The 27,688-nt window shown below is 40.9% G+C and overlaps 1 protein-coding gene across 2 annotated transcripts in view; it reads right to left on the bottom strand.

The window, feature by feature from the left end:
• The window catches only part of MACROD2 (mono-ADP ribosylhydrolase 2), a 2,080,661-nt gene that overhangs the window by 117,006 nt on the left and 1,935,967 nt on the right, over window positions 1-27,688 (bottom strand). For both annotated transcript variants that reach the window (XM_073878419.1, XM_073878420.1), the window contains one exon: window positions 3,089-3,151. In XM_073878419.1, coding sequence (XP_073734520.1) covers window positions 3,089-3,151 — 63 coding nt within the window. The remainder of the gene's footprint in view (window positions 1-3,088; window positions 3,152-27,688) is intronic.

Here is a 27,688-nt window from a genome sequence, read left to right as displayed (position 1 = left end):
TCTTGGTGTCTCACGCCCATTGTTTTCTTTATTTACATGCTCTTTCTAGTGAATCTCACCCAGAACCATGGTTTTATTTTTTTTCAGAAGCACGATTTTAAACCTCATTTACATGTCACGTGAATCTCAAACCTGTTTCTCAGTCAACATCTCTCCAGAATCATCATCTAATCTACCTAACTAGCTAGCTTCTTGACATCCCATATGGCCAAATTTACCATGGAATAAACTGAACTATTAACTTTCTCAACAAAAACTATGCCTGGTGGCCAGTCTTCCAAATATTAGCAAGTGGCCCCATCATCCACAAAGTTCCTGATGCTAAAAATCTGGGAGTTATCCTGGATTCCTCTTTCCCCCATACCCTATATCCAAATCCATCAGCACATCCCGTTATCTTTATGTCTGGAATATGACACATCAATCCATTTTATCTCCACTGCCAGAAACTGCCATCATTTCTTCCTGCTATAGCCTTCTAACTGGTCTCTGGTTCTTGTGACCCACTTTTACTCACAGGCAAACTGAGCTTGTTAAACTTCAAAACTTCCACTAGCTTCTCTTTGTAGTTCTAATAAAATCAAATATTATACAGTCAGACATTATCTGGTCCTATGATTTTTTTTAACCAAATCTTACATCATGTTCCGCCTAATGCATCATGCTCCAGCCACTCTGACCTTCTTTCTCCAACATGCTAAAATTGGTCTTGAGGCATTTGCATCATCTGGTCCCTCCATCTAGAATGCTCTACCACTGGTGAGGAGATCCTCATTGAGATTTCATTTAATATCCCTTCCTCAGGGAGTCCTTCCCAAATCCAGCCAGTGGAAAGTTGCCTCCTCAGTGTTCCTTCTACCTACTTCATTTCTCCACAAGGCTTTTATCACCATCTTGTGTGTTTTTGTTTATTGTTTATTTCTGAATTTCACCCCCCCCCACTGCCAACCCCACCAGAATATAAGCTTCAAGGAGGCAGGGATATTGTCTTTATGGTTTTCTGTTGTATCCCAGGGCCCAGAACAGTGCCTGAGTTACATAGACCCTTGATATGTATTGGTGAAATGATTATTTGAAACTAATGATGTACTATGTGCTGGCTAATTGAACATAATAATAATAAAAAATGACTATTTGAGGAATATTATCTACAACTTCAATTTGATTTGATCGTGACAGCAGTCAGAACTGTGCTGGCTTGAGATTGTGTGTTTTTCATGATGTGTAAGAGGCCTGCAGTTACATAATCAAAACTGAAGTTGGAAATCATATTGAAGGTAAAGGAGGTATTTATATTTTGAAAGAACAACAGTAGGTCAAAAGGGCTTTATTGACCAGGACCTCATCTTTGATTTTTCTGCACTTGGACTAAGGAGGCTATGAAATGAGCCAGAGCGATATAACCATGTATATTGACAACAGACCAGATCAGAGATGAATCCTGCTATGACTTGGGCCAGCCAGTGGGCTCACTTGGAAGAGGAAGAGGAGCCCCTCAGGGGTGCATTTAGGACTATTCTTCACCTTGAGAGGTAAACATATTGCAATGATAATGCTATCAATCCAAGGGGTGCAGAAGAGGACTGAAGCCCCACCACTCTCTGCTGACAGGTGATCCCAAATCCAAAAAGAAACCACCTGTTCTCAACTTACTAGCTAAAAAAGGATGAATAAACAAAACACAGGCAGATGTGTGCCCATGTGTGCGTGTGTGTGTGTGTATGTGAACAAGGGTGGGAAAAAAATCTATGCTCATAAAGATAGTTGGGGACAGAACAGTGAGGGAATAAAACCTGTGAAATCTCATCATTCAGAGAATGGCCTCAGCTGTCAGCAGTTAGTTGACTAATACTTGTCAGTGGCAAACAGTGAAAACAGTGACAGCTTCTCACATAAGACTCATCTTCCACGGTGCATAATGATGTGTGGGTCGGGAGCTGGGGTGGGGTTGGGGGGCGGATAACAACAGTCGGCTGTATCAGAAATTCATTTCATTGCAAGGACTACATTTCAGCCAAGGGAGCCAGCTGACCCAGCGGCAGCTACACAAGGTCCTTGCTGCTTTGCTTCAGTGCTTTCTCTGATTGGCCTTCTTCAATTCCATCTTCCAGGTTAATAATAAAAGATTCCAGTTCTCTAGCAAAAGTTCCAAGGATAATGTAGGAAGTTTTCAGTGAAAAACTTATCACACTACCTGGTTGATTTCCAAGAGCTCAGCATATTGCCCAGGACGTGACTGGCACACATCATACGGAGCCCATTGTTTCAAAAACGCCCCTCTGTGGGGCTCATTAGGACTTGGAGACTAAAGGAAAGAAGGATATTTTGATTTGGGTGGTGGTGTTGATAACAGCATAACTGTGCCTATCGGCCTTTTAAAGGAGAGGGTGCCTGAGGACACGTTTACAAATGGGTAAGAAGAGATGAGAAGCTAAAGACTCTTCTGAGTCTTAACTGCTACTTCACTTAAAGCTATTCCACTCAGAATCTACAGTAGAGAATCTATAAACATCCAATGAACACATCTGTTCTTAGGGAACAGAGGAGATGTCAGGAAGGCTTTGGATTTCACTTTAGGTCTGGTTGTGAGGTAACCAGTTTCCATGACACTGTCTCCTACCACACATAAAGAAACAACCAGAAACACGGCTCTTCCAAAGTTCAATGCAAAGTAGTAAAGAACATTCTACTCCTCATGGAGGGAAAGCCTCTAATTTATTTACTTTAAACCTTTTTCTTTTTATTTTTTTCCCCCAAACTAAATCTGCTAATTTTGACCTGTCCTGAGGTAGCCAAGCTCTGAGTTGGTATTTCCAACCTCTGCGCATTGTTCTTAGAGCATTTCTAAGCAAAGTGTTGTTACACAGAAGAAAAATGGAATTAGTGAATAAGGAATGAGAATGCACCCTTATGACTGGAAGCGTTGTCTTCCAGTGGGATTGGTGGCTTCCTGAGGGACACCTAAATGAGTACTGCAGTCAACCGGGTGAAAAGCTATAACATGTCTAGAAAAAAACATTTGAGTAAAGTTATTGTTCACCTCTGTGGATGAGGCCTAGGAGACTTCTCAAAAGAAATCTGAGCCCACCTGCTTCTTGGCTCTGCCCTTCCATTTCTTCTGTACTTTGTTTTTCCTCTGGACCGTTCTCATCTTTCAAGAAAACCACAGAGGGGGAAAAAATACATCAAGTCAATTTATGAAATATCTCTTTAGGGCTAATATGCAGCACTGAAATTAATTGTAACCGAGGTAGCATGACTCCCAAAGCAAGGCAGAGAGATGAATTGGAGGCATGAAACAGAGAAATTACCTACATAAATAGGTGCATTTATACTTGTCCCTTCTCACCTGATTTGCTTGATGAAATGTTGCACCACACTAAACAAAATTCACTCAGCACTCCTACAACATTTCTCTCCTTGCACAGCATTTCCCAAAATGCAGTACTGATCTTAATTCGAATCTGCTTTTCTCCCTCAACTCAAGCAATATGCACCGTGTAAGTAAATATGCTTGATTAAGTTTCTATGACTTCTTTTCCTGTTTGATATATGTTGCAAAAAATATCTATTTTTAGCTAACTTACACATGACAGTCTAACACATCTATGCTATGAAATATTTTGTCTTGAACAGACTATGTTGGTCAAGTGTACACCATAGTACATAACTCCTTGAAAAACAAATCACTGGGCAGGTGCAGTGATGGCTGTATACTAGAAACTGGTTAACATTTTCTTTTGGCTTAAAATGTGTAATATATACTGGTGGGTTGATGGGTAGAAGAAAATAAACTTTTCAAAGGCAAATAAAGGCAGGATTTTCTACCTCATTGCTGAGAGAGTTTCCAAATCTCTTCTTGTTTGGAAAAAAAATTTTTTTAAAGATTTTATTTATTTGACAGAGAGAGACACAGTGAGAAAGGGAACACAAGCAGGGGGAGTGGGAGAGGGAGAAGCAGGCTTCCTGCTGAGCAGAGAGCCCGATGCAGGGCTCGATCCCAGGACCCTGGAATCATGACCTGAGCCGAAGGCAGATGCTTAATGACTGAGCCACCGAGGTGCTCCTGGAAAATTTTAAGATCACAGGAACAAAACATAAAACATGTCAAGGACAGAAAACAGAGAAGCAGAAGTGACTGACATATATTACTCTGGGTTAAAGATGGCCACAGATCCTTTGTCTCTCAAGAAGTGGAATCTATCTCTCTTCTCCTCAAATCTGGACTGGTTCTGTGACTAGATCAATGAAATGTGGAAATGATGTTCTGGGACCTCTAAGCCAAGGCCTCAGAGAACTAGCAGCTTCTCCCTTCTCCCTCTGGGAAGCCAGTCACCACGTTGTAGAGATGCTCCGGCTAGCCTCCCGAGAGAGGCATATGGAAAGAGAGAAGTGCCATGTGATGAAGCACCGAGGGGCTAGACACATGGCGGGGGGTCCTTCTGCACCTTCCCCCCCAGCCCAGCTGCCCTCCACACACAGCCAAACCATGACCTCAGCCAATGCCACAAGGAGCTGAAGAATCACCCAGCTGAGCCCTTTGAAAAGTCCTGACCCATCACCAGGCTCAGATCACTTAACCTTGTTTTGCTTGAGGGCCTTGACCCACCATCCATTACCACTACTACCAGCTCTTAATCCAAAGGCAAGAGTATGGGGAATCCTCCCTAGAGGAGGACTCAAATAGTAGGTCTCAAACAATAGCCTTAGAAGCAATGGGGGAAACATTTCACCAGGGATCTGAAAAAGAACGAACTGAAAGAGAGTTGCAGATGGGAAAACATTTCGAATTGACTTGAATGAAAGAAAAAGTTTATAATAGAGTGACACAAGTAGAGAGAGAGATGATAGATAAATAAGAGTGGCATTCTGAAGCAGGGAAGAAATGCTACCAATGACTACATAAGTACGTATACAGTTCCCTCTGCCCAACACCTGTGCTATTTGTCCTGGGGGATATAGTCTAACTTTTAACAGGTGGACCCGAGGCAGCTCAGCAGCTACCTACATCCGAAGTTCTAAATGGCATATTTACAGTACCGCTTAATGGTTTGACATTTGCTCTGTTCTTGTTCTCCAAGCAGACGACGGCATTGGCTTTTGCTCTGGGAAGGAAACAGCCATCCTTGCTGCACCTGCTCCCTTCATGAGGCTAAGTGGGTACTACCGCATGTGCTAAAAACATAGGTCAGTATTATCCCCCCTTCCTCCCACCAAATGGAGCCAGAATCAAGCAAGAGAAATCTGCCAGCTTTTCTGTCTCCCCCATCAGACAGTCTTTTACTGAGATTTCACAATAGTCTTGAAGTCCACAGTGACACGCTGCCTTTAAAATTAGTCTGGTTACCACATCTCCTATAGAGTGAAAAGCCTTCTTGTGGCGAGAGGAAGATAAGAAGGGAAAGAGAAACAACAATTAAGTGACAGGAAGGTGAGGAGTTGGTTCTAGCAGTTCGAAACGCATGAGAAGGACATTTCTGGTCAGACCCCCAAGTCCAGCTTTATAACAATAAAAACCAGTCTGTTTTCCTAAGGTATCACGCCTGGGTTTTTAGCCCTATGCATATGCATGCTGTCCCACTCCCTAACACAGCCACCCGAGCAGCATGATTTTGGTTCCTACTTTGAGCCTTGATTGCAGGATCCACTTGCAGTATTTTTTCCCTGAAGAAGGAAACTCAAGAAACAGTTGGCATGTTTATTACTGAGTAAGTGCATTCCAGAAAAATGCTGGGTTTGCCCTTTAAGTAAAGTGCCCTCAGATGACAAGGTTTAGGTACTTGGCTTTCATCCATCTCCAGACAGTGCATCCCCAGAGCCAGCAGGGGGAGCCAGTGTAGAAGTCTCGCTTTCTAAGCAAGCATTCTCCGGCAATTGGATTAACATTCATTTCACTCTTTCAGGACATTTTGGCTGGCTTATAACTTTTCATCCATTTAAAATGCCTCAAATGAGTGGGTTTTTACTGAGACAGTGGTCTTCCACTGGAAGGGAAAAAAATCCCACTACACAGTTACTGGTAAGTATTTATTTGATAAGGACAAGCTTTCCTTTTCATCAGCCTTGTCTGTCTGGCTATCTTCACAGGAAGCCCATAAACAATAAAAAGTAGAGTGGTGAATATAAACTTGTGGTTTTTAGAAGGGATTTAAAAGTCTTACAATAAATGTAAAGAAATATGGGGAAGTGACAGGCAATTTTGTTAGCTTAAAAAATGTCACGCAGAAGCTAAATTCTCATAGTTAGTATGACTTTAAGATCTCATATTTATTTCAGATAATAAATTGCCATAGCATTCATAGTGGGAGTCACATAACACTTTATTTTCTCATGCCAAAAAGCACAGTAACCTGTGAGCATTCTAGTTGTTGCATAATTTTTTGTTTCTCCAGTATTCATATTCTGCTCTTCACTCTTTCAACCTATATTTATTGAGCATGTATTATATGTAAGGATATTTCAGGAATTTTATAGAAATAAAAATAAGAGACTCCTGCTGTCAACTGAATTCATGGAGGCAGTAGGAATGCATCATTTGTTGGATGATGACAAGAACGTAATCCATTTCTATATAAAAGAGATGTACAAGGGCAAACTCTCAATGTCATAGCCACAGGTCGCTATCGTGATAGGTGTAGTTCTTTTTGTGAACTGTGCATGGGAAGAGAAAGGGGAAGTGAATCCGAGCAAATCCATCCCTGCTACCCCTGCTACCGGGGAAACAACCTGACGTGCCCTACCTGTTCATGTATTAATGCTCTTTCTTATAGAGGTGCTGACATTTCCAGGCATACGCGAAGCATATGCCGTTGAAATACAGTGGTTTGCAGATGAGATTATTGGTTCCAATTATTTAGTTCCCTGTAATGGATTGTATGGTTGGTGTTCTCCCACTGTGGGCAGAGAATCCATCCCAACCCACTGATGTTAGATTTCACCAAGTTGCCTGATTTGGCGAGTAAAATACTAGTGGACAAATCATGAGCAAAAGACTTAACTGTGCTGCATAATTGGACTTGGTGCCTGTGCCCCTGACATTTGCCATGACAAGAAGATGGCCCTATAGCTACTGGTTTAAAAAGGTTGAGAGATACGTGGAGCAGACTTGAACCCAAGGTATGATCTGGAGCCAAGCCCAGTCAAGTCACAGTTTGAAACAGAACTGCCCAGCAGAACCCAGCCTACGTTAGCTGAATGATAGTCAACTTGCAAACCTGTGAGCATGTAAATATTTTTGTTGTAAGGGACCGTATTTGGGGGTCATTTGTTACACAGTATTATCATGACAACAGCTGATTAATACAAATGGTATATTTATTTTTCTCAGGTCAGGAAGGCTCAACTTTTTTTTTTTAAAGCTAATCTTCTTTTATTTATAAATAATTCAGTTTTTAATTTTATATTTTGCCACCGGGCTAACATTTTCATCTCACACATTCCCAAATTCTCTAGAATATACACACATGAAAAATAACTTTAGCTTATATAAGGGAGGAATGATCTCAAAAAGTAGGCACTTCCATCAGTTATACTTATGTTTTATTTAATACAGCAATGTGAGTAGCAGCGTAATACTAGTTATTACCAGCTAATATTTATTGGATACTGGCTATGTTCTGCTTAGTGTCTAAGTACTTTGCATAGACCATAAAATTTAATTCTCATAGCAACCCAATAAGTTTAGTATTATTATTATTATTATTATTATTATTTTTAAAGATTTTATTTATTTATTTGAGAGAGAGAGAGCATGAGCAGGGGAAGGGGCAGAGGGAGCAACAGACTCCCCACTGAGCAGAGAGCCTGATGTGGGACTCAATCCCAGACCCTGGGATCATGACCTGAGCTGAAGGCAGACGCTTAACCTACTGAGCCACCCAGGCGCCCCTGGCATTATTATTATCCACATTTCATGGATAAGGAAACTGAGACACAGAGATATTCAGTAATTTGCCTAAGATCCTATAGCTAGCAGGTGGTGGCAGCAGGGTTTTGAGAGTCAGCTGACACCAGAGCCCACTATTCCCTCCTTGGAAACATAACAGATATTTGTCTGGGTAAGATAAATTATGGGAGAGCAAAAATGTGGGAAAAAATGATACTTAATATAATAATAGCTAAAGAGTTAAACTATATTGTCATGCAGAATCACACAGAACACTAAGAACATTAAGAATTGAGCTTGCCTGGGCGCCTGGGTGGCTCAGTTGGTTAAGCGACTGCCTTCGGCTCAGGTCATGATCCTGGAGTCCCAGGATCGAGTCCGGCATCGGGCTTCCTGCTCAGCAGGGAGTCTGCTTCTCCCTCTGACCCTCTTCCCTCTCGTGCTTTCTATCTCTCATTCTCTCTCTCTCTCAAATAAATAAATAAAATCTTTAAAAAAAAAAAAGAATTGAGCTTGCCTGACATTTAAGCCATGTAAGCATAATACTACAACTTTAAAATTATTTTTTTTAATGCTAAAGATATTTTTATTTAGGAATAATTTTAAACAATAGAAAGTTACAAGAACAGTACAAAGAATTTTCTTTTTTCTGAACCTATTGAGAGTGAGTTGCAGACATAATCACCTCCATGAGCTCTGAGTACTTTAGTATATATTTTGTACAAACAAGGACATTCTCCTCCATGACCGCAATGCAACCATCAAGGTCAGGAGATTAGCCCTGATGACAGTCCTGCTCTCTAAGCCACAGACCACATTCAAGTTTTGCCAATTTTCTAATGATATCTTTCATATTTTTCTAGGATCACACACAGCATTTCATTGTCATGTCTGTTCAGTCTCCTTCAACCTAAGACCGAGATGCCCTCCTGACCTTGCCTAAGCTCTGTGCTGGGTATTTTCCATCTCACCCTGAACCCCCTTTGGTGTGAGTGCCTACTTGCTCAGCCCTACTTAATGGCTTTAGAAAGGAAGAAAGAAAAAGAAGAAAGAAAGAAAGAGAAAGAAAGAAAGAAAGAAAGAAAGAAAGAAAGAAAGAAAGAAAGAAAGAAAGAAAGAAAGAAAAAAAGAAAGAAAGAAAGAAAAGAAAAGAAAGAAAGGAAAGAAAGAAAGAAAAAGAAAGGAAAAAGGGAGGGATGCTTAGTTCCAAACACTTAAGCTTTGTTCTGGAGGTGTCATCAGCCAATTAGTCAATTTCAATAGATTAGTCTAAGAAAAGTTAAATTTCCAAGTTGGCTGCCTCATTATTCTAATGAAAAGCTTCACATGCATCTTTCAATGCAGATAAAAAGAGATGTCCAGTTGAGTCCTCACCATCTAACACGAGTGGTAGCTGCTGTTCCAAGTGCCTCCTTGGCAACTAGGCACTTAGACTCTTAGGCACCTCACACCTATTACTCACCTATTACTCTGAATCCCCCCACGAGTCCTACTGAGTTAGACTTTTATCTACATTTTTACAGATGAAATCAAGGTTGGAGGGGGCAAGTAACTTCCCTGAAGTCCCACAAATAGTGGCAGATCTGGGTCTTAAACTGAGGTCCAGATTATGACAAAGCCTGAGGTCTCTCTTCCTTGCAGATTCCTGTGACCTCTTCTGACCCTCAGTGGCAAAGTTCTAAGTCCTCTCTAAGAGGGAGGACCTTACTCTTGCTGTGGTGTCCTCAGCACCCTGCACAGTGCTTAAGTTCATTGGGGTTCCATAAATGCTTGTCAAGGGATTAAAAACGAAACTTCATTTCTCCCTAAACAGTAATCATTATTAATTATTTTGCTTGAACTGGATTTCAGTTCTCAATGTAGAAAAGGTATGTTATCTATCTGAGCCTCTGGTTGAACCTCATTAAATTGTGGGTTTGTTTTGAAATGTCAAGTGTCTTTGATTACAAGTAATGGTTCCTAAAAATCCAACATGGTGACGGGTAGGGAGCATAGGTAACTAGAGTTCACCTGCTCTCACCACCGCCCAGGTCCAGCCTCCTCCCCCTCTCTGTGCTGCCTTGTGACAGTAGCTTTGGTTCTTATCCTCCAGATCCATTCTCAACCTGGAGGCCAGACAGTATATTTTCAAATCTAAGTCAGATCATACCATATCCCTGCTCAACTGTTGCTCAAATGCAACAAAGCTCTGTGTGGTGGAGACCACTGTGGTTTTCCCACTTTGACATTTTTCTAGAAGCCTCCCATGCACCCTGCTCCAGCCATACTGGCTGGTCTCCTAGGGTCTCTTCTCCTCTGGTCTTTCTACTGCCTGTCCTCTCTGCCTGAAGGGCTTCCAGATCCTTCAAGTCTTGGCTCAAAATGTCTCCTTTTCAATGAGGTCTATGTTGAGCACTCCACTTAAAATTACAACATCTCCCCACCCCTACACCCTCCATCCCCTTATTTGGATCCATCATCTTCTAATATATAATGTAGGTAGGTATTCTATTCATTATTTATGTATATCTGCTCCCACTTGAAGGTAAGCTCCACCAAGGCAAGGATGTTTGTTTGCCTCATTGCCTGAGGTCTCCTAAGTACCTAGAATGAACACCCGATAGGTGCTCAATAAATATTTGTGAATTAATGAAAAATGCTCTTTCCTGACCTGGCCTTGCATAGCTAGTTGACAAATTAATCAGGAAAAAAAGGGGGAAATTATCTCCTCTTCCAAGATCATTAGGTCACTTATAAAATTTGAGGTTCATATATCAGGTAGGGTGGCATTTTTCAAGGAAGGTGCCCCAGACACAGAACCCAGGTTCTTGTTAAAATACCCCTGTCACCATTTTGTCTTCTTACTGGAAAAGTCACCTTAGAGAAGGAATCCTTTGTTACAATTCAGTTATCCAGGCTAATAACTTAGGACCTCCTGGGGAGGTGGTGGAGCACACATAGCCCATTTGGGGAAATGCTTGCTTTCCTGGCTGCCAGTACCAATTCTACTCAAAATAAATACTATTATAACCATGCCTCATTGACAGAGGCTGTGTAAGATCCATGGTTGGTCTTCAGTTATAGGACAGAGAAGACAATCATCTTGTTCCTATTTCTTTGTTTTTAAAAAAAGGTTTATTTATTTATTTTAGAGTGAGAGAGAGAGAGATCATGTGCAGAGGAGCAGAGAGAGAGAGGGAAGAGAGAAGCAGACTCCCTGCTGCGTACGGAGCCCGACATGGGGCTTGGTCCCCCAATGACCCATGAGATCGTGACCTGATCCAAAATCAGGAGTTGGATGCTTAACCAACTGAGCCACCCAGGTGCTCCAGTCCTATTTTTTTTTCCTAAGAATGTCCCAAAACAGCATACTTGTCCATGTAGAGGGAAGAGGAAATAATTGAACCTGTTATTTTTAAAGCAGACATGTCTGTTAAGGGAGACTCAAGTGTAACACAAGTTCAATGAAAGAAACACATGAGACTGTAGCATGCAACTGTCCCCTCCATCTGTTTTGTATGATGGTAAGTAGAGTGTCAAGTGTTCAATAAGAAATTCAACCAATACCTGCTGGATGACTGAACTTTGTAGCATTTCCACAATGAAGGTATGAACCTGGCATACCAAAACTTGCCATGACATAACTTGGTATAAAAATAGCACAAGGCAATATACCAGAGAGCTATTTTCAATATCACACACATCCTCTTAATAGATAACATACGGTTCTCCCATATGGTGTGTTAATACAAATACTTTTACCCTGATCTGGTTTGCTTTTAATCCAAGGATTTCCAAGTACTTTACAAACACTATTCATTACCTCAGTCTTCCCGGGGGAAGTTGCAATGCCTCGCAGAGATACAAAGCATCCTGCATATAATCAATAACCATTAAGGAATGACAATAATAAGAAATACATTAATGTGGACTTTTTTTTAATAGATTAGGAAATAAACAAATGGGAATTAAGCTGTTTTCCCAAAGTCTTCTGATGACCACGGTGCAACTGAGGCTACAAATCAACTTATGCTGATGCTTATCGTTATTCTACTAGTTGACCTACATTGGTCAATTGACCATAAAGTATACTGGTTTTCAGATGTGCACATAAGCTTGTGTCTACACCATAACTGGGAAAATTATGACCAAAATAAACTTAGCCTAATAGCATTACAATGGGATTTCTTTGCTCTTTCTCTCTCTCAAACAAAACAACAATTGCACTTTCTATTAACTTTAAGCCCTAAGGTTAAATTTCCTTCTAAAAACTCTCTCTCCCTATTGTCATTTATGCTTCTAAATCAAGAAAACTGGTGTGCCTACACATTTGTTTAAAACAGGCACACATTGTGCTCTCTGCAGATGTTAAAACAGAACTGGCAAGATGAAACAGTTTCACTTTTTTGTAGAAGAGAAAGGATATAAAGATGTTCTTTGAATAGAAGAATCATTCCATAAATAAATTCAAAAGCTGCTCGATTTGCCATCAATTAATGTTTGGTGAGTACCTACAAAGTTCAAGATGGTGGAGAGAAAATAAACTAGGCTATGAGGAAGACGGAATTTGGGAGTTGATGGAAGAAATCTGGACAGAGTGGTTTCACCAGCTGTATCTTCCTGTATCACTTGCTCAAGGCAAAATTGAGGCTGGACGAAATTATTCAGAGAAAAATAAGAGATTTTTATCTTACATATGTAGATCTGAATAAATATCGGTCATTTGAGCTGACTTAAATGAGGAAGTGCTTCAGTTCTCCACTTGCTTTGCTCTTGTGGCTCTCTGGGAAGCCAGTGTTGGAGAATGTGCACGTGCTGAGAGCAGGTGTCTCTCAGGGAGGACACAGTTCAGTATACATAGGTTTGATTGTAGGCAGTCCCACATGGTTGTGGGAAGTAAAAGCCTTCGTCTTTGTGTTTCTACCATTTTTCTCCCTTTAACATAGTTGTTCCTTCAGTGTTGAAACAGGCTATTTTAAGGGGTGAAAATAAAAATTTTACCATGCTGCTTTGGGATTTTGAAGTTTAGGAAGAAGGCAATGTGTGGGTTTTCCATGATTCAAAATGAACTTCTTATAAAAAGGTGCCCTCATTCAAATTATAATCCTATAGATGATAAAATTTGACCACTCCTCCTAAGCTTACTAACAACTATAAAAACAGCAGGGTAATATATGTGTTTTATCTTTCTTTAAAAACTGCAGAATTCCAGTAATGGTTTCGTTTAAACCAACATTTACTTACTAGCTATTTGACTACTGTACCAGATTAAATTTCAACATGAAATTTATTTTACACGAAAATAATTTATAAGTGCAGAAATCACACTCATGGAAATGTGGCACATCCAAATTGAGATGTGCTGTGAATGTCAAATACACATCCTTTTTTTTTAATTTTTTATTGTTATGTTAATCACCATATATTACATCATTAGTTTTTGGTGCAGTGTTCCATGATTCATTGTTTGTTCATAACACCCAGTGCTCCATGCAGAACGTGCCCTCCTCAATACCCATCACCAGGATAACCCATTCCCCTACACCCTCCCCTCTAGAACCCTCAGTTTGTTTTTCAGAGTCCATCATCTCTCATGATTCGTCTCCCCCTCTGACATACTCCCCTTTTCTTCCTCTCCTGTTATCTTCTTCTTTTTCTTTTTTCTTAAAATATGTTGCGTTATTTGTTTCAGAAGTACAGATCTGTGATTCAACAGTCTTGCACAATTCACAGCACTCACCGTAGCACATACCCTCCCCAATGTCTATCACCCAGCCACCCCATTCCTCCCACCCCCAACCACTCCAGTAACACTCAGTTTGTTTCCTGAGATTAAGAATTCCTCATATCAGTGAGGTCATACACATCCTCTTTTAAGGACAGCACAAAACAATGTACAATATCTCATTAACAATTTTTATATTGATTACATGTTAAAATGCAACACTTTGGCTATATGGGTTAAATATAGTAAAATTAATGGTGCCTGTTTCTCTTAGTTTTTTTTTTTTTAACATTGCTTCTCAAAAATATAAAGTTACACAAGCATCTGTTGTATTCCTATTAGGGGGGCTGCTCTAGAGCTGACTAGGGAGGAAGGGGCCTGCAGAGCTCAGAGTCCAGTGGAGCAGGAGGATGTTGAGGCTGAAGCTGCCAAATCCCCACCCCCTGTCCCTCTTCATTCACCAATGGCCTCTCCTGGTGAACACCTGTGGCACTCTGCCTTAGGAATTTTTCTACTTTCAACAAGATGCTTGTCCTATGCAGCCAATTGGGAAGCAGCCCCCAACCAGTGATGGACAGGATAAGGTAATTAATACTTGCCTTTATTCCCCTTGAGTGGGACAACTCTGGGGCACATCCCACAGAATTCCCCTGCAGGATTCAGTCCCAACAGCCCACAGGATAACCTGCCTGTTCATGAACCTGTTTCCTTCCTTTCCCTGTCTCAATTCCCTACCTCCTCCTGGTGCTTCCTGGATCATTCACCAAATCAAACACATACCCTTGAACCCTTATCTTAACATGGGGGACCTGATCTAAGACATTTTTAAACCAAATAATTACACAAACATATTATCCCCAATTGCGGTGCTAATGGAGGGAAGTGCAGTTTGCCAAGAGGACTTCTATCTAACAAGGTCATCAGAGGGGACTTCTCTGTGCAAAGGGTATTTGAGCTGATAAGTTTAAGGCATTTATTATGTGAAATTAATTGGTAGAAATTAATGAATCAAAAAGGGAGAGAGGTGAATTTTCCAGATAGAGTGAAGAGCATGTCCGTGGGACCTGTTGTGGGAAAGACCATGGCATCCTTGAAGACTTGGGGGTGGCCAATGGGGCTGGAGTAGAGAGTGAGGGCCATGAGAGGGGCCTAAAGGGAAGATATCCAGGCAAATGGAGTCGGATGAGTTGATGGGACAGGGAATGTTCCAAAGGTTGGGGAATAAGAGCTAGAGGAGAGAGTGAGCATGTCTATTTGGAGAGTCACAGTGATTTAGTTCTGCAGGACCATTGAAAACAAAGGGAGTGGAGCAAGGAGAGAAGCCAGAAGAAGAACAAGTGGTTATGGGATAAAGGACTTTGTACCTCTTACTAAGGAGGGAGATGCTTCCAGGAAGGGTGGTAGGGATTCCTGGTTTCTCTCTTACCTGGCTGCTTTGTGGGGCCTGGATTGATTGGGGTGGGAGAAGGGGGGGCGATAAGTGACCCACATGGAACTGAGTAAAATACTCCAGATAAGAGATGGTGGAAGTCTGAGATAAAGGCGTGGAAGGTGAAAACAGAGAGAATAGGATGGATTGAGGGCATAGTCAAGGGGTAGAATCAACTGGCTTTGGTGAGTGGTTGGATGGAGGTGATGATTTGGTGAATGGTTGGATGGAGGTGGTCAGTGGAGGTGAGGAGATAGTGATGGAGTGTTGGGTGGAGGCCTCTACTGTAAAAGCTCTGAATTATCCATGTAACACTCATAACAACTTTGTGGTACAGATACTGTTTACTGTATAGGTGAAGAAATGATTTTGGATAGTTTAAATAACTCTTCCAAAGTTCCCATAGCTAGTAGGAAGTAGAAACAGGATTTGAGCCTTAGTCATCTGCTTCCAGTGTGAAATCTGTTGATCACCATGCTATCATGCTACCTGGAAACTCATTCACATATATGGCCTGGGAAAATCGGAGCTGGGGAGTAATTACTGAGCCTGGGAACGAAGGAAGTCATGTTGGTTTAGGGGCCCCAGGACACATCTTACGCAGTTGAGATGTTTCAGTAGAAAGGAAGGGAAATCAAATAGATGGGAAGGAAAAATAGACCAGTAGGAAATAGACCTCTAAAATGGTATCTAGAAAGTTTGCATAAGAATTTTTTAAAAGAAGTAAAGCACTTTGCTTTTACAAAAGACCTACATTAGCACCTATTTTCAATAACCAAAAGAAATCTACAGAGGATTTTCACTTTTATGAAATGGTAATTGCTTCCTTGCTTTGAGCCACTTTGGCTTACAAAAGGTTTCACAGGAAACTTCTACATTCAGACAGGTAAACTTGTAATGGTCGCTTAAAAAAAAAATATATATATATATATATAGTTATGCTACTTGCTGAAATTCCTGGTTAGCTTTCTGTTTGTTTTCTTTTGTGATTTTGTCTGGGTTGTATTTGTCTGGTCTGCAATAGTCGCTTCCAATATCTGCTCCCTTTATGTCACAAGTAGGACACTATCTTACTGTAAGCCCTCCTGCCAGTCAAGCAAAAAGACTCTAGCCACCTTTATCCCATTTCTGCAACCATTCTGTGATTTCCAGGCCTATCATACTTCCTCCTTCTCCTACATGTGTCCAGTACTGTCATTACTTCTTTCCCATCAAGCCATGATTTAAGAGGGCTGTCATTTTCAACGTAGTATAAATTACTTGTATTTAATAATTAAACTGTCACCTCTCCCAAGACTACTGATAACACTTTAATTATCTAGCATTCTTAACTGTAATGCCAGTTCCAGAATTACTATACTTAGTGACAAGACTTCCTGGTCTTGAATTTAAGCATCCCCAAATTTCTTTTCTTTGTTTTCTTTTTTTTAAAATTTTATTTATTTATTTGACAGAGAGAAAGACAGCGAGGGAGGGAACACAAGGAGGGGGAGCGGGAGAGGGAGAAGCAGGCTCCTGGCCGAGCAGGGAGCCCGATGTGGGGCTCGATCCCAGGACCCTAGGACCATGACCTGAGCCGAAGGCAGACGTTTTTAAATGACTGAGCCACCCAGGTGCCCTAAGTATCCCCAAATTTCTATTAGGCATATTTCAAAAAAGAGTTATTGTGGTCTCACCTCACTTGTAACAAATAAAGTTCTGTGTATTTTTTGGTGGTTGTTATGTTCTCTTCCCAATGGTACCTGTTTTTCCCTTGTCCTGGGGTGATCCCTGCTGGCAATGGATCATCTCCTCGAGATGACAATCACATACTTAATAGTAACCCAAAGCAATTAGTCCACAGACTCAAGGACTAGGGAAAAATTGTCTAGGGCGGCTGATGTTATTTCAGACAAGTAAATGTAAATATCAGAAGCCACATCAAAAGATGAACGGGAACATCTGTTTGCCCTCTCCTGATGGCAGAGCAGGCCACAGACAATGAAGTATTGCCAGTATGTACAATGCTATAGACATAAAGCAACACATGAATCCCTAGCTGTGCAGTATTCTGGCGTGTGCTTTGTTCTTTCTGCCAAATTGGTCAATTTGCAGAAGTCTGCCTTATCTGATGCACTTTTTTGGGTAACTCTAAAGGCATTCCAGTTGTCTCCTCTCCATAGAAATATGTTTGGTTCAATATATATATTTACGTGATCAATGAAAAGAGAAATCTCTACAAGTGATTGCATGCATTCAAAATGAGGATCATTTTGCCTAGTGGACATTGCCTTTTCCCTCTCATGGGTTCTAGGGACAGTCTTTTTTTTTTTTTTTTTTACTGTAATATAGTTGACAGACAATATTATACTAGTTTCATGTGTCCAACATAGTGATTTGACAATCAACATCACAAAATGCTCACCATGATAAGTGTAGTTACCATCTGTCAGCATACAAACTTATTACAATTAGGGATAGTCATTTACTATGTAGAGCCCCTTTCCACTTAAACTAATGGAAGCCCATGAAGAAGGAGTGGATGTAGCAAGGAGCAGCAGACAGAAACAGTTCGATGGGGGAGGGATGATGGAATGCTACCAATAAGGAAGATCACAGGAGAACATTCTCACAGCAATGGCTTGAGAACGGCTTTTGGGACTTTCTATCTTCTTGGCAGTTTGCTTATGAGAATAAATTACTCCACCTCTCCCAGCTCTCATGACAAATGTCAGATGATCCTGGGCTTTGTGGAAGCAATTTCCCCCTCTTTTACCTCAGAAGACCTGTAGCTTCTAAAAGTGTCAAAATGGACTTGAGATATTTACTTAATTCATTTAAGTCCAGGTGACATACATTGTTATATTAGTTTCAGGTGTAAGACATCATGATTTGACATTTATTTACATTACAAAATGCTCACCACGCGGGTGCCTGGGTGGCTCAGATGGTTAAGCGTCTGCCTTCAGCTCAGGTCATGATCCCAGGGTCCTGGGATCGAGTCCCGCATCGGGCTCCCTGCTCAGCAGGAAGCCTGCTTCTCCCTCTGCCTCTCTCTCTCTCTGTCTCTCATGAATAAATAAATTAAAAAAATCTTTAAAAAAAAAATGCTCATCACGCTATGTGTAGTTATCATCTGTCACCATACAAAGTTATGTGAATGTTTCCTTCAGAAAACCCCTGAAATAACAGTATTGTAATGAATGCTGCCTTGTGATACCAAATGTCAATCAGAACATGTCAAAATACACCAAAAGTTCTTTTGATCACCTGACAATGGTCTGGACAAACACTCAAATATATGCATATACTTCTTGAACCATTTAAATGAATGGCAAGTGAATAATTTCTTCTAATACTGGTTATTAAATGTGTGATTGGAAGAATTTACAATAACAAATAATTACAGGGAGAAACATTATGTATGCATAATGAAAGATGACCCTCCAAAGTTATTCTACTAAGGCTAATTAAATTATGATTTTGGTCTGTTTTAATTACAACTAATAATGAGTTCTACAGGGTAATCTCTAAGAGGGTGAAACAAGGACTTAAGACTGCAGTTATTATGATAAGGAAGCAGAGATCTCTAGCTGATTCATTGCTGCTTGTAAGAACTTCCTTCATTCACAGAGCAAACTCCCCACTCTTGTGAGTGTTAGTCATGTTTTCATGTATGGTTTTCACGTAGCGCCTTAGGTTAGCAGTGTTTAGTGCTACAAGTTTGGGCAGAATAGTAAAATAAGAAAGCTACACTACTTATCTGGGGCTATCTGAAACATTAAATATGATGAACAGCTTTTAATATCTCCCTTTGGCTTTTTATTTTCCTTTTTGCCTCTTCTAGTACGAATTCATTAATCATATATATATATGTTAACACTAACTTTTGTTGACTCATGGGCTAAATAATACGTTTTTACTAATGCTTTGGTAAAATTAAAACACAGACTTGTTTTCTTTTTTAAGAATTCTCATCCAAGGATTTAGATTCCAGTTGCTGCTGCTGAAACCACAGGAGGCTTTTTTTTTTTTTTTTTTTTTTGGTGTGTTCAATGTCATTCATGAGGCATGCAGATATGAGAGAAAACAGTGGAGACACAAAAGTCAAAGTCTGAGACTGGATTATTTTTCCCCCTTAAAAGCCAGATCTGACACAAATTCCCTACATATCACCATTGCTGGATAAAGCCCTTGTGGTGCCAATATTTAGTGAGCGGTGAGGAATACTTCCTGGCAGTCCATACATTTTTCACTCTGCTTGTTGGAGAAGGTTATTGTTATTCACGTGATGGATAGAAACACAAAATGAGTTCTCTGAGAGACCATAGCCCTGGAGGTCCATAATTTTCCTCTGACAGGACCACATTAGTCATTTTATTGACTCAATTTTTGAACCTGTTTCTGTCTCCCTGAAGGAAGGAGAGAAATCCTATGTAAAATGTATCCAACCTGAAAAGAGGACTCTCAGCGTTTTACCTCAAGTAAGATAAATTAGAGACATGGAAGGGAATTCTGCTATCATGGCTGGGTGGTGTGGAGAAGCACATCTAAATATTTCCCGAGGACACAATGAGCATCTTTCTAGGATGGTTTTAGGGCAGGGGTCAGCAAACTCTGGCCCATACCTGTTTTTTTTTTTGTACAGCCTGCATGCTAAGAATGGTTTTTACATTTTTAAAGGGTTGTAATAAAAACAAAGAAAAATATGCGACACAGACCATATGTGGCCTGTGGAGCCAAAAATACTTCCCATCTGGTCCTTCACAGAAGTGCGCTGACTCCTGTTTTAGAGCAACCTAATGAAATAAATAGTGGGAGATGACTCAGCCTACAAAACCATGCATCTAAATGCCTTGTGGAGGGGTGATTACCCATGTGGTGTAGGAATTGGCTTGACCCATTATGAAGATAACCCTCCAGAGAACATGTCTCTGACATGTTCTCGCTGATTCCAAGACTGCAGATGGTACTGGAAAGGCCTTTTGACTTGCACATGAGTTTAAGTCAATAAAAGGATTTAATATTTGAGGGAGTCCCAAAGAATCCAAGGGCAGAGACCCAGGGAGGATGTAGAAGGTCTTAGAATAAGAAACAAGAAGACCATTTGGGATTAGGGTGGTTTTAAAAACATGCCTACAAATTCTTAGATCCTCCTCTTTTCTAGAGGTGGAGCTTAATGGAAAGCTCCCCTTGACTGGGTGATGGATTTAGGGACTTGCCTAATTAACAGAATATGGTAGCAGCAATGGTCTGTCACTTTTGAGATTAGGTTTTAAAAGGGCTGCCACTTCCATCGTGAATGTGCTCTTACTCTCTTGGGTCACTTGCTCTGGAGGAAGCCAGCCGCCATGCCATGAGGATACAGATCAGCCTATGGAGAGGCTGACACGGTAAGGAACTGAGGTCTCTTGGCACCAGTCAGCAAGAAAGTACCTAGAGCCAGCCTGCCCCAGGAGAGGATGTGTGCTGGAGGGTGTGGTGAGTATATGGGGACACTGAGCTGAGTAGGGCCATAAATATGATGTTACATTGGTTTATCCCAACTTCAGTCAGCTGTGGGGATGAAGGACCCACCAGGGGTTTTCAGTTTTAATGTATTTTTGTCCTTTTCCTTTTGCAGTCAACTTTTGTCTTCACAGATTGTACCTCTTCATGATCCAGCCCCGTCCCTCAAATCCTTCCTCTCTTGTGGAAGCTGATTTTTAGTTTCTAAGTCCACAACAATGGGTTTCCTTCCAAGAAATCCCAATATTGCCTATAGAGAATCTCCTTCTAGCAATTTAAGCTGCTCATCCCTGGTATACTCTCTTGTCTCTTTCTCCTCCACTCCCCTGCATACTTACCTCCTTGTTCTTCTACTGCCCAGTTCCTCTTCTAGCCAGCACCTATTTTTCCCTGCCCTGTGCACTTTGGGACATCACTGGTGGCAGACAGCATCCCAACCTGCCTCCCTCCCATCCCCACACCCCTACACCTTTAGTTCAAGGAGCCATGGGTATGAAGTGCCACTCCTCGAGATCTGATCAAGCCCTCTCATGTGTACAAAGGAGAGAACTGAAACTTACATAAGAAAGTTTCAGGAACCATCCCAGGTGACACTCGGCATCAAAATATGTAAGAGTTGGTTTGACCAACATTTATTTTCCTTTTGTTGAACACTTAATGTGATACTGTAATATAATGAGAAATACATATTTGGTCGTTGTCTCCAGTTCCTGGCACAGAGCTCCTAAAACCCCTATAATTTCCTGAGTGATAGAAGTGGTAAGAGCATCTTTTATTAATCATAATAAGCCCCTTTCAACCTTACTTGATTTTTGCTAATAGGGCCACTCTTGGTGGGCTCTCAGATAACTTTTAGGATGGGGCTAGTTGCCAGAGAACTCAACCTTGTGACTAGAGTGTTGAAATTTCAGCCCCACCCCTGACTTCTGGGGAGGGGAGAGGGACTAGAGATTGAGTCTGTCACCAGTGGCCAATGATTTAATCAACCCTGCCTATGTTACAGAACCTCTGTAAAAACTCCAAGACAACGGGGTTTGGACAGGTTGGTGAACACATTCACAAGCTAGGATGTGGTGCACCCCAACTCCACAGAAGCTCCTGTGCTCAGGACCCTTTTGGACCTCACTCTATGTACCTCTTCATCTGGCTGTTCATTTGTGTCCTTCGTAAGATCCTTTATCATAAACCAGTAATAGTAAGTCAGCTGTTCTCCCTAAGTTCGGTAAACTGTTCCAGCAAATCGTCAAACCTGAGAAGGGGGTTGTGGGGACGCATTACTCTATAGTGAGGCAGTCAGTGGCCCAGTGTGGGTGGCCCAGACTTGCAATTGGTATCTGCAGTGGGTCAGTCTTGTGGGACTGAGCCCTTAACCTGTGGAGTCTGATGCTAAATCCAGGTAGTTGATGTCAGAGCTGAAGTCAATTTTAGGACACTTAATTGGTGAAGCTGGGGAGCTAGAGAATTGATGGGCACCAGGAATAAACCCACACAATTGGTATCGGAAGGGTTTTGAGTAGAAAGAGATTGTAGCTGAAGTCGCACTTGGGCATTGTGCTAAATGCTATGCAGATTGATGTCACTTAATCTCACCCAAACTGGGGTGAGGTGGATACCATCCTTGCCTCCTTTTTTCGATAAGGCAATTGAGGCTTCCAGTTAAGTAATGCAGCCAAATTCCCACTGATCAAGTGAAAATTTAGATCTGGCCTAACAACCCTAAGATCATGTCCATACTTTGAATCCCACTTCCTTTTCAGCATTCAGAAAACACCCTAACAAATTCACTGCTGGTTAGTTCTGGTCTGAAATGAACTTCACCTCTCAAACTTCTTTGTTAATCAAGATAACAGCAACTGCTCTGGGGTAGATTCAGCTGTTGTCAAATAACCACAGGTCTGATATTCTGGGGGCCTATTTTCTGCCCAGGAAAAGGAAGATTTCAAAACCGACCTTACACACAAGGCGGGCAATTCCAGACAAGAAAGGGATTAATAGGCTTCCTGTAACTGGAACTACCACATTCTGCTTTGGGGAGCAATGTTTTATTACTATGTTCACTGCTCTTTTATTCCCTAAAGAACTCTTTCAACAATGATTTATCTTAATTTAACTTTTTTTTTTCTTCCAGGAAATACAAGTAGTACACTTCATTCCACTTCATTCAAGAAAAATGATTTGCAGTTGTGGTAAATCCCCTTTGTTCATTTGCTTATTTGTTTGTTCCTTCATTGGGTTACCAAGAAATGTTTACTGAGTGCCTAGTATTAAATAACAACAACAACAACAAAATGTCATTTTTCTAAGATACTATAAGCCCTTTCATTTTTAGAGGTAAACATATATGAGACTTCATGGCTGCATTTGTGCTCGTTATATTTTTTTATAATGCACTGTCTGCTTTGACCAGAGTTGAAGTTTTACTGTAGAAATCTGTTACCTTGAAGATGGTATTACAGCCAGTAATAATTGACAGTTTTTCAACATAAAGAGCAAAGAGTGTTCTATAGACTAAAAAAGAAAGACACAAACAAACAAGTACATCCAAACTTATATATGTTATAATTTTCAGGAAACTGGCTTTTTATTTCTTTTCTCAGCTGAAACTTCACCGTTAGCTCATAAGGGCTTATGATTCTTTTGGTGGGCACCTGTTGAAGGAATAATGGCAGACTTACTGAAGGGATAGCAACAGAGAGATGGCCAGGAGTGTTTCTACACAGAGGGAAGTAAAAGTTATAAATCTCTCTGGGGAAAGATTACACATGGCAGAGGAAAAAATAAATTGACCATACTTTTCCTGAGAAGCTAGCAAAACTGCCCTGCCAGGGATATGATTTTACTAGACTAAGTCAATTTTCCATTCTAGACTCAGGCTATTTAAAAAGGCATTTTTGTTTTCTAGAGCTTTTCCTGTGGAGAGGAAAACTGAGTATCTATCACCTAGAATAATTAATAATAATAGTGATAGCAGCTATAATTTTTGAGTGCTTACTACCTAGTTACCGGTCAGACTTTAGGCTTGTTCTTTTATAGGTTTTACTTCTAATCCTTGCCCAAATCCCAGAAAGTAAGGATTCTTACTCCTATCTTGCAGAGGAGAAAACTGAGGCTTGGAAGGACTTATTGAAGTCCAGAGGCCAGGAAGTGGTAGAGCTGAAGTTCAAATCTGGATCTGGCCGCCAAGGGAGCCTGTGCCCTGCCTGCCACGCTACGTGGCACGGTGCATCCCCCGGAAGATATTCCCTGCTTACTGTATGAAAATGCTCACTGTCAAGTAATTAAATTTTATGCAGAATTATATTTTAATTATAATTTAATTAAATTTGGAGACATAGATGCGATGTGAAATCATCACTATCTTTTCATTGCTTGCTTGTCCCAATAAACATCCTGTTTATCCACCAATAGCCTCCTCTAAGGGCATCTGCAGGTAGTTGAGGGATATGCTGTTTTAATCATGCCTCACGGATTACTAACTCTTGTGGGTGGTGGGAGAGCCTGCTTCATACCTGTTCCCATCCAACTCAGCCGTTGGAAATCTAACCCTGTATGGAATAAGTTGAAAAGTAAAACCTCACGGGGGCACCTGGGTGGCTCAGTTGGTTAAGCGTTTGCCTTCGGCTCAGGTCATGATCCCAGGGTCCTGGGATCAAGCCCCACATCGGCCTCCCTGCTCAGTGGGAAGCCTGCTTCTCCCTTTCCCTATGCCCCTTTCCCCCACACTTGTGTTCTCTTGCTTGCTCGTTCTGCTCTCTCAAATAAATAAAAAGAAAATCTTTAAAGCAAAGTAACACCTCGGGATTCAGCCTCCTAAGATTGATGTCTGAATTTCAAAATCGGGTCTTACACCCACAAACTGGCTCTCGTATTATTTCCAAGATCCATTTTCTAAACTGCATCCTGAAGAAACCTCGACCTGCAGAAACAGCAATGAAGGACGCCAGTGATCAAAACTAGGAGCTGGCAAAGTGGCCGCAAACCCAAGCCAGTGATGAGGCCCAACCTTCCCTAATGTAATGAGGGGTAGATAAGGAAATTGGCAGCGGCTGAACACCAAGAAGGAAGCAATGCCCTGTGGCTGCCAATATATAAACAGTAGGCTTCTACAGACAAGGTTAACACACTGTCCAAAGGATTTCTGAGTGTAAACAGAAGCTCACATTTTGCTTGCCTGGGGCTGCCACTGAATCAAGCCACTCATCAATGGTACTTTGGGCATTCCTTTGACCCACTGTCCAACAATTTGGAAATGTGGAAATGGCCTTTTAAAAAGTGAACACACAAATTTTAAAAAAATCGAATTCCACGTTGCCTCCCAATGCACTCTCTTTTAGACTGATGATACTGTTGACTTTTTATAAGTTCTCTGTGTACTGCCTGCAGGATCTCTTTCCCCAAGTCACATCCCAGCCACCACAGACCATCACAACGTGTCTTTTCTTTTTTTTTTTTTTGGCCTTTATTTCTCCCTCTGATGTTTTATCTCTTCTCCCACCGCATTGATTTTAATTTTAAATATCCTTGCTCCAGTCACTTTCACTTGACCTGCTTCTTTCCCATTCTTGGCATTTCTCTCTCGTTGGGTACCCCTTAGCTACCGCTTCTCACTACACCTCCCAGGTTCAAGGTGGTATCTCTGATACCCACGGACTGGCTTATGCAGCCTCACACGGAATGGTCACCGTTTCAGGATCCCAGACATGCAGAGCTCTGTTGTGGTCATCATCAGAAAGTGCCCACTGAGTGTATCAGCATATAAATGAAGATACTTTCTGGAGAGAACATCATAGACAATTCTGGAATTGCCTTTTAGTCTCATTTCCATTTCCTTTATATCTCCCACCCTCTGGATTTAGTGTTTTTATACCCTCATCTATCATCAAAACTGTCTCTTAGAGGAGAAGAGTTCTAGATTAAATATATATATATGTCCTTTGACTTGGCTACAGTACAATCCCCGATTTCCTATTACTCCTTTGATGGCACACATTCAAAATGCAAATTTTCATACACAAAGGAATAACTCTTGAAATAACGCATGGTGCCATCGAGGACTTGAACCTCACACTTGATTTAGTAGAGCTGCATAGAGAGCAGAGTGTGACTGCTCAGCAAAAGCAACAGAATTTAGAGTCAGCAAATTTGTAGGAGAGTAATTTTAAACAGGAAATAGAAATGATGAGTATATGAGGGCATGACTGAACTTCAATCTTTCACAGAACCAGGGGCTCTGGAGAAGCCCATCAAGATCATAGAGATTAGATCCTTCATTTGACAGAAATCAGAGATTTGCTAAAGTCAATCAGCACAGGCAGGAATCCAGAGATTTTATTCCCCGCAACTGTACCCACTTTTGATCTCCCCACTCTTGAATCCCAAGCCCCATGATCATATAAAATAGATACTAAGACTTCCACACTCACATCTTCCTCTCTGTGCTTGCTTTCCATTAGTAGTCTCCAGTATTTTCTTCAGGATCCCATTCCACAAAGTTTTGAAAATTAAATTTTATGTATGTATCTATGTATGTATGTATAATGGATATTGGAGCAGATTGTATATTCCATATATATATATATATATACACACACACGCACACATATATGTATATATTTATATATATATATATTTATTTTTATAATGTGACATTGACAATCTCCATTGGGAGTCTCCATTTTGAGGCTCCCTTGAGCCTGGGAGGACTTGTTAACTGTCTCAACTGATGTGGATGTGATGACAATGTGGTCAAAACAACATTGTATAGCTTTTGAGACTATGCCATAGAAGGTTATGTGAATTCAAATTGGCTCTTGCTTAGAGATATGCACCTTGAGGGCTCTGAGTCAATGCCTAAGAATGCCCTGAAGCTCCTGCTGCTCGTAGATCACATGGAGGCAATACATCAAGCTAGAGAGATGTCCAAGGAACCCCAATTGTTCCAGCCTTCTATTGTTTGAATCTCCCCAGTCCAGGGCTCAGAGAAGGGAGGGAGCAAACATCTGATGATTCCATATCCCAATTTCTGAGCTACTCTAGCTGATGCTGAATGGAGTTAGAAACAAGCTATCTCTGCTGAGCAGATCTGTGGACAGAATAAATGTCATTATGTTATGCCAATAAGTTTTAGGGTAATTTGTTATGCAGCCATAGCACCTGGAACAGACATTTTTCCTTCTTGCCATTTGAGAGCACCAACTTATGGGGAGAAAGCATTCAGGAGCCTGCCCATCAGGGTGATTTGGTGTTTGTAAAACTCAGGAGGAGAAACTTCAAGCATGCAAGCATGTAAGACTCCATGGCTTAATCTCCAAACACAAATCTTATGCAAAACCAATGAAAATGCAATAGCAAGGAAAAAAATAAGACAAAGAAGACTAAACGACCCCCACAAGAGTGTATTTCAAAGAGTAAGCATTGTTGCTAAGTAAGGAGTAAGAGAAGAGCAAGACTTCCAAAGGGAAGAGAAAAAAGCACAAGGACAGAGGTAGGCAGGATGGGTAATCTGGGGAGACCACCTATTTAGCAGAACAACAGATGGGGAGAATTAGCAAAATGACTGTCCACAATCGCAGTGAACCTGGCCATCAGTGTAGAAATTACCTTTGTTCTGGGTGTATTTTAATAATTATAAAAAGAAAGGAGATAACTCTAGGCCATTCCTACATTGTTGCTCATTTGTTAATTTGGTATTATACAATGAATGAGTCAAATTTGACAATAGGGCTGAATTAAGACTTTCAGAACTCCGAAAGACCAAACAGATCTTGGTGATCTCTCCCATCCTCATATTTAATAAAATTAAACACCCCCCCCACACGCACACACACACTATATTTTAACCTGGCCCCATCTCCATATGCGCTTTAAAAGAAACTTCTCTTTAAATGATCTCATAATATTCTGGATGATTAATCAAAGCTGAGATTTTCTCATTTATTTTTGGCACCCCTGCTTTACTGATATGCAAAGCGTATGTTTAGCCTCTATATTGGGTAGTACAATAGCTTTGACCAGAAATAGTGGTAATGTGTATTTTCTGATCATATAGATCATCATTATCAAATGCATTATTTCCATGACTTGCTAAACAGAAAATGTCTTGGTAAGGTTTTCTAAGTTTTGGGATCTAGCTTTAATGTATACAGCATCACTGTGTGTTTCATATTAAGTTCACACAAGGAGC

The sequence above is a fragment of the Callorhinus ursinus genome, unplaced genomic scaffold (assembly GCF_003265705.2).
Source record: "Callorhinus ursinus isolate GAN/ISIS: 27379988/994484 unplaced genomic scaffold, GSC_fseal_2.0 scaffold29, whole genome shotgun sequence".
NCBI classification, from domain to species: domain Eukaryota; kingdom Metazoa; phylum Chordata; class Mammalia; order Carnivora; family Otariidae; genus Callorhinus; species Callorhinus ursinus.
The sequence above is the reverse complement of the archived record's forward strand: the minus strand, read 5'-3'. Positions and strand labels throughout refer to the sequence as shown.